This window comes from Anoplolepis gracilipes, chromosome 8 (genome assembly GCF_047496725.1).
Source record: "Anoplolepis gracilipes chromosome 8, ASM4749672v1, whole genome shotgun sequence".
Classification (NCBI taxonomy): domain Eukaryota; kingdom Metazoa; phylum Arthropoda; class Insecta; order Hymenoptera; family Formicidae; genus Anoplolepis; species Anoplolepis gracilipes.
Window position 1 is genome coordinate 8,163,646 of NC_132977.1, and position 13,368 is coordinate 8,177,013.

A 13,368-nucleotide genomic window follows, 5' to 3' on the forward strand; every position below is an offset into this window, starting at 1 on the left:
TCATAACAAAATTAATTAATTTATTACCTTGATTCCTCATTTATTCTTAATTTATATATTACGGATTTTATTTTGGATATTAGATAATGCTTAAATTAAAAAACACTCAATTGATAAATACCGATAAAAACCTTTTCTATTTATTTTAATAGGAAAGACAGTTTTGTCAATTTTTTCCGGAAAATATGGAATTTTTCGAATTTTTACCACTGACATGGATTTTATAAAAAAAAAAAATATGGAGTTTTGCCAACCGTGAGACGGCTTCTGCACCGATAACAATGTACAATGCAAAATATATACATATATGTATAAACTTCATCAATTCCTCGCGTTATTGTACATCACGTCCCAAAATCGACAGCTGATCGATTACACAGAACTTTACATGGTTTCTACTTGCACTTTCATCGCATACCTTACGGTACGCGAGGGTTATGAAGAAAATATTCGTCGTGTATTTGGATATGTGATTAACTCTTTGTACGATTTTTCATTACACATGCACTGGCTATCTCGTTCAAAAGTATACGTTAAAAATAAGTTCCATAAACAAGTAAACGGTTAGGTTGTATATACACGTGTGTAATTACGCGCATTACATGTAAACTAGTGCATTATAAACTATTTCGTTTGATATCATGCATCGACATTTGTTATATTAACATTGAAAATGTGTGATTTGTTGATTTCACAAATCAAATTGTGATTTAATTTATTTATGAATTGTATCGAGATATTTAAATTTGTAGCAAAATTGAAGATTTCAAAATAAAACGAATCTGTAATTCATAAAATCGTTTTTAAATGAGATAGTGGAGGCAATAGGAGTCCGAACTATAAAAAGTTAAAAAATGAAGTATAGTTTTCTTTCTTAAGATATCTTTAGAGAAAGCGTAATTTCCAGGAATGTCTTTTATTGTGTTTATTATGTTTATTAAAAATAAAAACAGATGAGAGATATATAATATCGTTTACTGCAAACTAGTGAGCTCTATTTTATATTTATATATTAATAAATTTTTAATCACTTGTTTCTATTTCTATTGATTTTTTTTTCTATATAGATAAAAAGGCTGTTTCGAAAGTATTTGTATCTTTTGTAAAAATCATATTTTATAAAGAATAAAAAGTTTTTTTATTTTTTGTACTTTTTAGAGCAATTATTGTGTACTGAACTTTTAATTTAAAGCGGACCTTACGAAGCATTTGCTACCAATTAGCTTTTTTACCTCTTCCAAAACAAAGAAAAACAAGAGAAAATTATACAATGATTGATTATTTATACGTTTAAAAAACGGAAACAAAAAATTTAACATTTATTACACATAATTTCTAAACAGATTATTTTTAAGTTATTTGACAATGTATTCGTTTAAGCTCTACGTCAAATTCGTCCAATATATTATTTGTTCTCAATTAGATTCTTTTTATCATTTTCTAAATAACGTTCCAATTGCATTTGAATTAAAGTGAACAATCACCTTGAGATTCCTCAAGATTTTCTTGTAGCTACCATAATCTACCATCTTTCCTGCGACTTCTCTCAAGATGTTCGAGAGATCAAAACGAACTAAATTATCTCTATTATGTGCGTACGTGATTGACTATACATATTATTTGTTTGTTGATGAAAGACATGCTGCATCGCGCTCCCTCGATTCGCACGAAAGACGAAGCAGTCAGGCGAGCAGCGAGCGTAGTCTCAATGCGAATTGCGATTCGAAATGCAACGACGGTCGATCGCCAGATATCGGAACAGGGTTGATGGATCAAGAAATTTGACGGTATCGCTACGTGTGCGCAGGTACTCGGACATACCTGCTGCCGTCGATTCGTCTTACAATTAGCTGGCCGCAGGTAGAAAATATCCAACATCGACCATTCCCAGAGAAAGAATAATGCGGGCGTTTTTTTCACTAAAGATTCTGTTCCCGTGATTTTTTTCAGGTAAAAAAGTTTAGAAATTAAATTCTATTTCTTTTGTAATTTCGACATGCGAGAGTTAAGAGAGAGTATATAATTTTATTCTATCTATATCTTACTAGGCAGTATCTTTATATATATAAAGCTAATATATATTTAACATGTCTATTTGCTATTTGTCTATAAATGTAAAAATCTGCGTATATAAGATATTTTATCAAAATATTAAGAAGTTTAATGTACTCTATTTTTTTGTTTCTTGCGTATAAAATCTAAGGATTTTATATATTATAATTAAATTTAATTTAGAAATATACTACATATATGTAAGCAAAAACAAAAATAAAAAAAATACTAATTGTAGATCAAAATAAAGATACATGTACAGTTTCACACAGTTTTTTACTCTATTCAATATTATATTTATATGTTTTAAAGCTATCACACACACACACACACACACACATATATATATAAAATTCATTACTTTATTTCATCAGTCGAATCAGTATATCTCTTTAATCAGAATCATCATTGCAGAACAATTAACATGTGCGATTTCGTTGTATAAATATTTGCGTAAATACCAGACACATATTGTGTGTGTAGCAATAATTGTATATTACTCCTTCATGCTATTTAATATCAAATAGCACATACAAAGCAAGTTATTAATCGAGTAACATTATCAAGTGTTTTAATATGCGTTGTTTTGTCATAAATATAAGTTTTTATTACTATTTTAATATAATGTTTAATATAATATTTTTTTAATTTATTTGCATGTACACAATATACATTTACGATTACAATTTTATTATTCTCCAATTAAAAATTGTGCACAAAAATATATTTTTACATAAAAGAATATGCACGATTATAAAACAGTTTGTAATAAGACGTCTGTAATAATATCTGACAGAAAAGAGACATGAGGGAGATGTGATTAAAGAAAATTTTCCTTTTTCCTCATTCCTGCATTAAACCTCTTTCTGAGACTACGTTTGCCATGCAATTAACCTCACCCCATTGACGCAATGCATCGAGGGAGCAAAGTTCTGCTTATCTCGACCGTTCTTCGACCCTGAGTAGCGTTTATATTACGTTGACATCTCGTTCGCAAGGTTAAAGAATCTTACCACATTTGCGATATTATATAAGAAAGTTTCATATATACTTAGAAAAGTTTAGTATTATCCGAATCCACGCTTTCTTCTCGGAAAGTTTTATCTAATCCAATTAGGATATTCTTTTAGCAGTCTCTGGAGAAATAATAATATGGTGAATTAAGTGAAAATACCACGAAAACGGTAAGTTTCATTATGATATATGTATATGTGTGCACACAAATAAAAAATTTCGAATAAAACATTTATATATTCAATCGGAATGACGAAAATAATTTGCGATACGTTTTCAAGAAAGTCATATTGGAATATGTATGAAATTTTTATATCTTGAAAGTCTCTGGTGAAACGATATATATACGTATATAAAGAGAGAGAGGGAAGTCGAATTAAGACGTCGCGTCTCGGGATCGTCGAAAAAATTCAATCGCAGTTACAAAGATGAACGGCGATAATAAACTCGATGGCTCGCAGAGGAAAAATATATATCCATGTGTGACACGGCGCGTGTATTATTATCGCCACACGTGAAAATACGTATGTGACTGGAGGTTGCCACGAAGGTTTTCGGGATGGGTGACGTCTCGAGGGGGAAACACGAGGACTCGGCGACGGGTATCCAGAGGGTGGAGTCGGGGTGCAGGGCCGCGGTAGGATACGCGGTGGGGCGAGATGGGGTGAGAAGGGGAGATGGCCGACCACGCGCGATCAATAATACCAAAATACGCCGGCAACCCGCGCGCACATATATACGTGTACGCGTGCGCGCGCGCGCGCTCGCCTTCACGTACATCCTCGTAACTCTGTCAATATATGCCCTCCACGTATGCAAATTGTAAATATAATCTAAGCGGACCGTGTATATTCGCGACTGTGCGTGCATATGTACACGTACGAATTGTAAATGTAACATCACGCTCGTGCGAGCGCGCACACATTATCGAAAATATTTGGCCAGTGCATTTTCGAATTCTAAGATTTCGTGAAGAAACTTGAGATGTGGCCACGTTAGACGCCACAATAATGTAACTCGAAATGTAGCACGTGTCTGTAGATTATACGCCTAAAAAGGATGTATACCAATCAAAAAATATTTATATAGCGACAGCAGACAAAGTCAAAAAATTGACGAAATTAAAGATTGAAAATTGAGAAAGTTTACTTCGGCATTATATCCTATTTTTATTTTAAGATAAAGTGAGAGAGAGAGAGAGAGAGAAAAGGTACTAACAAAATCCAGCTATACATATCTCAATTATAAGTTATCAGTTATCAGTCAGAAGTTTTATAGCGAGTAAAATATGCTCAAGTATGTGTACGTGTGCATATATATCATTAAAATGTGTTACTCATCAAATTGTATATTCGTAAAAAAATCTTTACCGCATTATGGCATATAATTCATAATAATTCATCTATACAATTGTTCCCGGAAGTTAATTTAAATTCTGACGTGCACACTGTCTATATAATTTTAAGCGCGAGAACCGAGTGCAAAGAGTCAATAGTTCGACGGCGTCAATAGTCGTACCTCTCGCGGTCTTCGATCAAACGTTCTTCTAGCAATCTTCAATATAAACAGTGAGCGACAGACCGCTGTGAGTAGCCATTTGCAAATATGTACGCGTAATAGAAACAAACGGTCGGTTTCATTCATGAAGTCAGTCGAAGCCGCGGTGCGACCAACGACGGGGAGCGACCGGAGAAGGATTCGAGGTCAGCATTCCCCCCCCGATAGCGATAATTTTAAAGGAAGATAAGGAGATATCGTCTTTCGCCTACGTGTATATCGTCGTACCGGCATTAGCTGAGGTCAGCAGCACGACGACGCGGACGCGTTCGCCATTTTAAAGAGATGTACATACAAAGTCATATTCCGCGAACGAAACGTATGGATTATATAGCGCATTATATGGAAAAGACTATAAATTATCAATCAACGGCGACGAAGGATTTTCCGTTGGGATTAAAGCTATCGTTGCTATCGAGAATATTTATTTGCAATTCTCTCAAGTTTTGCCCCGCGTCTATGTTTTGAATATAAAATTCATGCCGGTCCTACGCCATTGTATGAGCGAAGAGCATTCGCCAGCTGGCACACCAAGTGTGTAGCGCCGCTGGCGATGCGAACGTTTACCACCGCGTGTTTCGAGGGGAGAAATTTATAGTCGGGACGATCGTGGGGCTAGTGTCCGTACTGAAAACATAAAGGAGAATTCGCGGGCAACTCGCGGACCTCTATACCAATTTTCTCCGACGATCGTTGTCATCTCCTACACACGGAGGGTCAAGGGAAAATGGTTATATATTTTACAAGCTCGCTTTCTCGTTCCACGTATGCTCACGTGGTCCACGTAATATAAAGTAAGAGGAGAGCAATAAGAGAAATAATAAACGAAAGCAGGTAATAAACGAGATTTCCCATGTGGAAGATAAAACAAATGTTTGATTCGAATATTTGAAAAATATTTGCGTGAACGTTTTAAGTTTTAAATACCGTATAAAGTAGAAAATTATATTATGAAATATGATGCGGGCGCGCGCGCGCGCGCGTGTGTGTATTATGTGTGAAGTGATATACCGAATTGTTAGATTGTCAGTTATGGAATTTGTGATTATGTAAATTTTATATAAATTTAATTTAAATATAAAATAAAACGATTACATGTATATAAATGCGTTCATATTATGTACGCATGGTTTGTTTAAAATAATATTCTATATTAAACATATATGCGATATAATTATAATATAATATAAATAAAATGTTGTTTTAATATATTCGTGTTTTGCCGATTTCGTATCCACCAATTGAGAACTCCTGCACTTTGTCACCGTTATTTCTTATTTATACCAGTACAAATTTGGATAATTTCTTTTTATCTTACATATGTATGTAAATTATTTAATTATCTTAGAATCTTGAAACAAAATTAAAATCTCTGAAATTCGATAAATATTTTATTTAAAATCTAACGTTATTGCGTGCAGAATATAATTAAAAATCAATAAGAAATAAATTAAAGTTATGTAAAAAAGTAGAATTGTATATATATTTAAAAGAATATATATATTTTTATACATATATATTTAAAATTTTCCTCTATTTTTATACCTAACAACGCGATGTATTTTAGTAAAACAGGATGTGTATATATATAAAACTATTTTGACGTCATTATATGACATTTTATATCAACTACAAACATTAAATAAGCAAAAACATATGTAAAAATAATTTATCAGTATCTTTGCAAATTAGCAAATCGCACTGTGTAAATTTGCTTGATTTGTGAGATCATTAAAGAGGCAATTTAATAGATAACCCCAGAAATGTTTGCAAATCTTCCACCATTCAGTTAATAAATTTGTAGAAATATCAAGATAAAGCACATGTAAAAACTATTAAAATTAAATTTTGAATCGTGTGTATGGACATTTTATATATTCTATATCCCCGATTTGAGTGTCACTGGAGGACAATGATTCCGCTACGAGCGCGAGAGCCAAGTAATGTCATCGATCTCCTAGACCACACATTTAAACTTTTTAGTTTACAAAACATATATTTAATTCGTCTTAGCCGATTCGTCTTTTGTCTTCTAATTTTCACAGTTATCGTTAAAGTATAAACTCTCTCCTTTTTGCAATTACGCGATATTCATTTTGCCTACCATAATCGAACGTGAATAGATATACAAGTTGTCAGTCATTTTTCCTGTATTTCTCTAATCTTTCTTAAGACACAATCTACAGAAGAGATGGAGAAAACGCGATCGCGGAGCCGACGTTTGAGCGCCACTGTCGAACAATAACTTGGTGCTGCTGCGAGCTCTCAAAATGGCTGTCCTCAGCTATTATTACTTCGGAGAAAAAACAAATGACGACGCACTCACGCTACGCGAAGAGAAGAGGAGAGGAGAGGAGAGGAGAGGAGAGGAGAGGAGAGGAGAGAAGAAGAGAGGAGAGAAGGGGAGGGGAGGGGAGGGGAGAGGAGAGGAGAGACAGAGCCAAGGCCCTCGGTATAACGTATCTTCGTGAGCGCGATTGTATGGGTGCGACATATATACGTATACACGCAGCCGACGTTTCTCTCTTTCTCTCTTCCTCTTTCTTTCTCGTGTCCTCACTCACTACGGACCTTACCGAAAACATCAGAACACCTTACGTGTTTCCTGAAACTCGCTTTATCGAAGCGATAACGTCGCTGGTTTGCGCGAAAACAAAAACAAGCCGGTAAATAATGCGACGACCGTGCAACTTTTCCTTCTTTCTCTGCATATAAACTGTATATAAACATATATAAACATATAACGTGTGTGTATATATGTAGCGTCTATACGTTCATATACGTATAAATATCCGTGAACGCGTGCGATGGAAACTCGGAAAGAAGATATTGGTTTTGCGAAACACATGTTCCAAAATTTTGGATGAAATTATAAGATAGCGTCGAAGAACGACGACTGAAATGAAAGCGATTTCTTTATGGCCTTTCGAGCCTTTTCACTCTTTAGGATGTTTTGTTTTTTCCTCTTTTTTTTCTTCGGGTAAAATAGACAAAGGATTTACAAATGACAAATGTAATGTTACAAGGTTGTCCCTTTGTCTGACGCACACATATTTAGGCTCTCTCACTAAAGAATTTCTTTTTTCTTATAAGAAAAGTGGTTTTTTGTTAAACTTTCACATATAAAACCTACATTTACGACTAAATATATATAAAATTTGTTGATCAGCAAATCTTTCTGTTCTTCTTTTTCTATTTTTTAAATGTTTTAAATGTGTTTTTTAGTTCTACAAATATTTCAATACATTTTCTAAATTTTACTTTCTACTTTTGAAATAAAATGAAAAGACATGGTGCATAAATAACATAATAGAAAAGATACAATAACAAATAAGAATACACGGTGAATAGCACCAATGTTAGAAAAAAAGATTAATATCTTCTTTATAATTAAAATTTATGATTTATAATATTAAAATTTATTACGTCGTGAATTTTCAACAAAGCGTTAAAATTATATTTTAAACATTCTACAGAATCTTGACGTTATATTTTTTGACAATGTTAGGAAACATTAGTTTAACGTATTGTATTGTATTAAAAATTTGTTTTAGAAATCGAAGTGTGTAAACGCAAGTGAGAACAGAATTGTATTTCAGAATTAAGATGATATGTGTGATGTAATGATTTTTTTAAAGAATATCTCGCATCAAGTGATCGAATGCACGAAATATTATTTTGTTATCAGTTTGTATCAAAATATATATGCAGATTCTGGAAATGTGAAAGAATTTTATTTTTTCAAGTTTGACTGCACTAATTGCTTTCTATATTAGAAGCAATTTTTGCAATGTTTTAAATTAATATGGCAAAACTTTGCGGTAAATATCATGTATATTAATATGATATAACAAGGCTAGATCTGTGAAACAGATTGGAACGTGGTTTACGAGCGATAGACTTAAAGCTGGAACGTACACGTTGCATTGATCGCGAAAGGTTTAAGCTTTGCAAATGCTACACACAACATCCGTGATATTGCAAAAAAAAAAAAAAAAAAAAAAAAAAAAAGAAAAAAAAAAGAAAAAAAAAGAGAAAAAAAATTGTTCAAACTCACCGTTTGAAATGCTCCCTGATGCGATCCTCTCGGATGTTTTCCGGCAGATTTCCAACCCACAGGTAACGTGTCTCTCTAACCATTTTGCTCCGAACTCTTCATTTGGGATCGGATGTTGTGGTATCGTTTGGAGGCACTGTACAACGACACACAACCTCGACCGGGAAAATAATTCACTGCACACTTCACCAACACACAAAAACGCACAATTTTTTTTTTTTTTTTTTCGGTCGATTAAAGCAGGCTGACTCGTTCACTCTTTTTCTCTCCCCCCGTTCTCCGTTTGCCTTTTCACGTTCAGGAATTCAAAATCTGCCTCCTTGACTCTTGTCGTCACTTTATCTCCGTCGACGGAGACGAATCATAGGCGTTCCAATATGATCACTGCAGGGAAACAAAAAGAAAAAGAAGGGTTACAACCACTAGTCACTAGCCGGTAAAGAGGCGAGGCCAGCAGACACGACGGATGCTGTCGTCGATGACGCGACACGTCGAAGGAGCGATCACACGTGCGTGCGTAGCACCGGCAACGGCAACGGCAGCGGCAACGACAGCGGCAACGGCAACAGCAACGGCGACGGCGACAGCGGTTGCGGCGATCACCGAGACGATGACGGCGACGACGGTGACGACGGCGACGTTGCTCTCGCGATGAAAACTTTGCGCCGCGACGCGCTCCGACGCCGACGTGGGAAAGGCGGAGGAAGAGGAGCCTTGATAGCAGACACCGCTGACGATTACGACTGCGAGGATCGGTATCGTCGCCGAAGAACACCACATCGTATATCACTGAATCCGCGTGACGAGGATTATTCCTGCGGCCGCCCTCCTTCGATCACACGTCACACCACGAGGAGAGGAACACTCTCCGGCCACTTGTGCGCACGGGACGATTCATCCCGGCGTGGCATAATTCCCCGCGATGCACACGCGTTCGTGTCGACGTTAACACGCGCGCTTCGCTCTAGCCTCGCGCGTGGAGCGACATAGCCGGCACGGCACGACACGGCACGACACGGCACGGCACGACACGGCACACAACACGACACGACACGACACGGCACGGCACGGCACGGCACAGTGCAAAACACCCGCGCGCGTGGAGAAAGACGAGAAAATTCCTCGCCTCTCCGAAAGAGCTTGAATCGCGCGCGCAATGTATGACCCACTGTTGATAACGCGAATCAATTCGCGAACACGCCGTTTCCTCTTCCTCCCTCTCTTTTGCTTTTTTTACCGCTTTATTCGCGTGACCTTCCACGACACTCTTTTAGCGTACACATATACACGCCTCTCTATACGTGCATGTACCTAGACGATACACGCACGTACACACGTGCAGGCGACACGCATCGAGAACATATATACATAGCCTGTGCTCGGAATATATATTCACTTTAGGATAATTTTTTTTTTTTTTTTTTTTTTTTTTTTTTTCACAACACTATCCTCTCGAGTTGATCACACGGACAGTGTGAGAGAGTACACACGTATATTTATAGATATATACCGATAATATATCTCTGTATATATATCTCACCACTTATCGCGTCTCGTCTCGAACTAAGAAATCGAGCGGGCTTCGTAAAGTAGATATGAAGACGACGCGCGCGAATTCGTGACACGAAGTTAGTTGCAACTTTCGACGGCGTAAAACTCCCGCTGTTGCACGAACGTATGTGCGCGTATACGCGCGGCGATACCGAGACCACGATGTCCGGTCGGGCACATCGATTACTCACGTAAAATTACGACTCGCAATATAGAGATACGCGTTCTAAAACAAACTCGCTAGTTACACTCGGGCCATGTAACGCAGACGGAGCTGGGTTTTGGCTCCTTCTCACTGCACTACACTACTCAGAGTGACGTCACCGTGGCGGGAGAGTATCGAGGCTCGCTGACTAGCATCACTGTCCTGCCGCCTGGTGGGGGAGCGAAGTAGGAGAGCGGAACGAGTCTACATAGAGTGGCTCGTAATCGCGATCGTCGCCCGCCAGGCCGTGACATCTGGTGGGGGTAAAGGAAAGAGAAGGGAGAAACATGGCGGGCGTGCGCGCTCGCGCTTCAGGCCGTGGAGCGTGGAGTAGGAGAGACTCTTTCGAATCGCGAAGCAAGGACAGGGGTGGAAAGGACTCGAGACTCTGTCGGAGGGAAGGGATAACGGGTCGAACGAGCTAACCCGAACCCCCGAGCCGCGCCTGTCCCTTTCGTCCCGTATCCCCTGCTCGTGCTCGATCATCGTATTCCTTCTCTGTCTCTGTCTCTGTCTCTCTCTCTCTCTCTCTCTCTCTGGCGTTTTCGCCCTTTCCTCCGTTCTTTTCCGCGCCGCTCCTACTCCACGGCTAAGTTACCCGTCCTCTTCCTCTTGTACCACTACCACTGCCAAGTCAAATCCCATCCGCCATCTTTGTTAAGCGCTTTCCGCACCTTTCTCTCCCTCTCTCTCTCTCTCTCCCCGCTTTCCTACCTCCTCACCTCCTGCCGCTCGCTCTCTCTTTCTTGCTTCAGGGCCGGTTTAGGGGCAGCCAATTACCCGGGGCATCGGTACTTTCTATCCGAGAATAAAGACGGACAATCGGATTATTACGAAAATAAAAGTACTTAACTCCGTGACGTTCCCTCTAATCAAGGAAGTAACGATCAAACAAATGTGCCAGTCTGATAGCGCGTACGAATTAATGAGGCGTACGCCGCGTGGATAAGCGTTTTCCGTATAAACGATGTAGATTCGATCCCGAATTATATATTTACTTCGAAATTTTTCGTTATTCCAAATGGATTTTTGAAATATGAGTTTCAAAACGAAATGTTACGCGAATATTATTATGTTCGCTGTTAATTGCTCCTCGAGGTGATCAATTTTTTATTAATTCTTAACGAGTCTGATTCAATCGTGTTTTGTAATCATTGAAATCATTTTGCATAAATTTACAAGTTTTATTTGATCGTAAAAACGATTTTTTCAAAGGTCAATAAAACAGAATATTTCTATAGATTATTGAATTTCAAAAAGAATAGTCATAATTATACACAAATGCTTTAAAGACGTTTTTCTCTAAAATTAACGTAATATGTATATATATATATTTTTTTTAATATAGACACATAAATGCTCAAAACGTGTTCACGTAAATTAACTATATATAGATTAGCGAATGAGTATTGGATCGTTACTGCGTATCGGTTTTTCGATTACTCTAATTCCACGTAGGTACAGGAATGCCTTCCGGCGAGACACATTACGCGGAAGCGTGTTAGAATAAAAAGTGTGTGTATATTCGTATGTATAATGACGATTCGCGTGTGTGACTTGTGTTGAGGGTGCAAGGACGCGCTAGCTGCGTGCCTGCTGCCTGCGTACACTCGCCATCTTGTCCTCGCCGAGACCGTGTCCGGTGTCCGGACGGACGGACCACGGACCGCTGTTATATGTCCAATGCTCGCGTGAATCGTCATCGCTCCTCTCCGACCATCGTCATACGTTCCATGTCGCATGTCGTGCGTTACGCGACGTCGGGCCCGCGACGACGACAGTAACGTCCGTTCGTGCGACCGCAGGACGTTGCAACGACTAGAGAGAAAGCGATTTCCGTTCCGCAGCTCTGCCTCGTCCCAAAACGGACATGTACTGTTTTGTTATTGGGAACACCTTGTCTTGGCCACGTCGCTCTCGTGTGTCCCGTGCGAGTGAATTTCCCGTATTTTTGTTCCCCTCCGCCCCCCCCCCCCCTCGACCGTTTTTTTATTTGTTTTATTGTTTAGATTGTCAAACAGATTTCAATTTGACCGAATTCAAATGTCCCGATGCTTGTAAATTAATACAGATGCACGTAAAAAAAAAAAATGATCCCTCCTTTTCCTTTTAATATTTTAGTATATTACAAGTATAAAAGATATAAATATTTTTCATATCGACGATATTTTATTATCTCGAACAACGATTTATTTTATTATCTGCCGCAACGAGTGATCCGATAATGTAACGAGGTTTCTGTAGTTAATTTCAGATTCGTTTCGATATAGTTTAACATAATATTTGCATGGTGAAATTTACGTTCAATACGCGCGATGTTGTTTAATTTATTACACGTCCCTCCTTGTTTCTTTTTTTCTTTCAGAACAGAGACGCGAACATACAGATTTTACAGAGGGTGCATTCCACTTGATGTTGGAAGCTGGAAATGCTTCGAAGCATAATTGACGAATCCAGGACACAGCAATCTTTGCTGTTTTTGTCTCGATTAATAATCAATCAAACGATTCTAGACATTTGAAAATGAAAATTGAAATGCACCCTCAAAACTCTAATGCATAGTCCCACAACATCTGATGATATGCGCGATGAGCATAATTAATGGCTAAATAAAATAATAATAATTTTCTGATTCTAAATATTTCTCATTAACGTTTGAAATTCTATATATATATATATATATATATAGTGTTTTAGATTTTGCATCTATAATATATTCAATGTCTTATTAAATTAGATTTTGCATCTATAATATATTCAATGTCTTATTAAAAGATTGCTGTTATTTTTAACCTGCAACTATCGAAATATATTTAATCAACAAAGATAAATGTCGCTATGCATATTTTCTTTATCTTCTTGTGCGATTCTTTCTCAATAATGACGATATCTTTTATTTGTCAAAAAAAAAAAAAAAAAAAAAAAAAAAAAA

The 13,368-nt window shown here is 37.4% G+C and overlaps 1 protein-coding gene across 5 annotated transcripts in view; it reads right to left on the minus strand.

Moving 5' to 3' along the window:
* LOC140668531 (uncharacterized) overlaps window positions 1-10,628 on the minus strand; it is a 75,966-nt gene extending 65,338 nt beyond the window's left edge. For 2 of the 5 annotated variants that reach the window (XM_072897613.1, XM_072897614.1), the window contains exon 1: window positions 8,681-10,626. In XM_072897613.1, the coding sequence (XP_072753714.1) occupies window positions 8,681-8,763 (83 nt within the window). In that variant the 5' untranslated portion in view covers window positions 8,764-10,626. Of the gene's footprint in view, window positions 1-8,680 lie in introns of all 5 variants that reach the window. The other 3 variants (XM_072897612.1, XM_072897610.1, XM_072897615.1) reach the window with 3 other exon arrangements.
* Window positions 10,629-13,368: the final 2,740 nt, after the last annotated feature.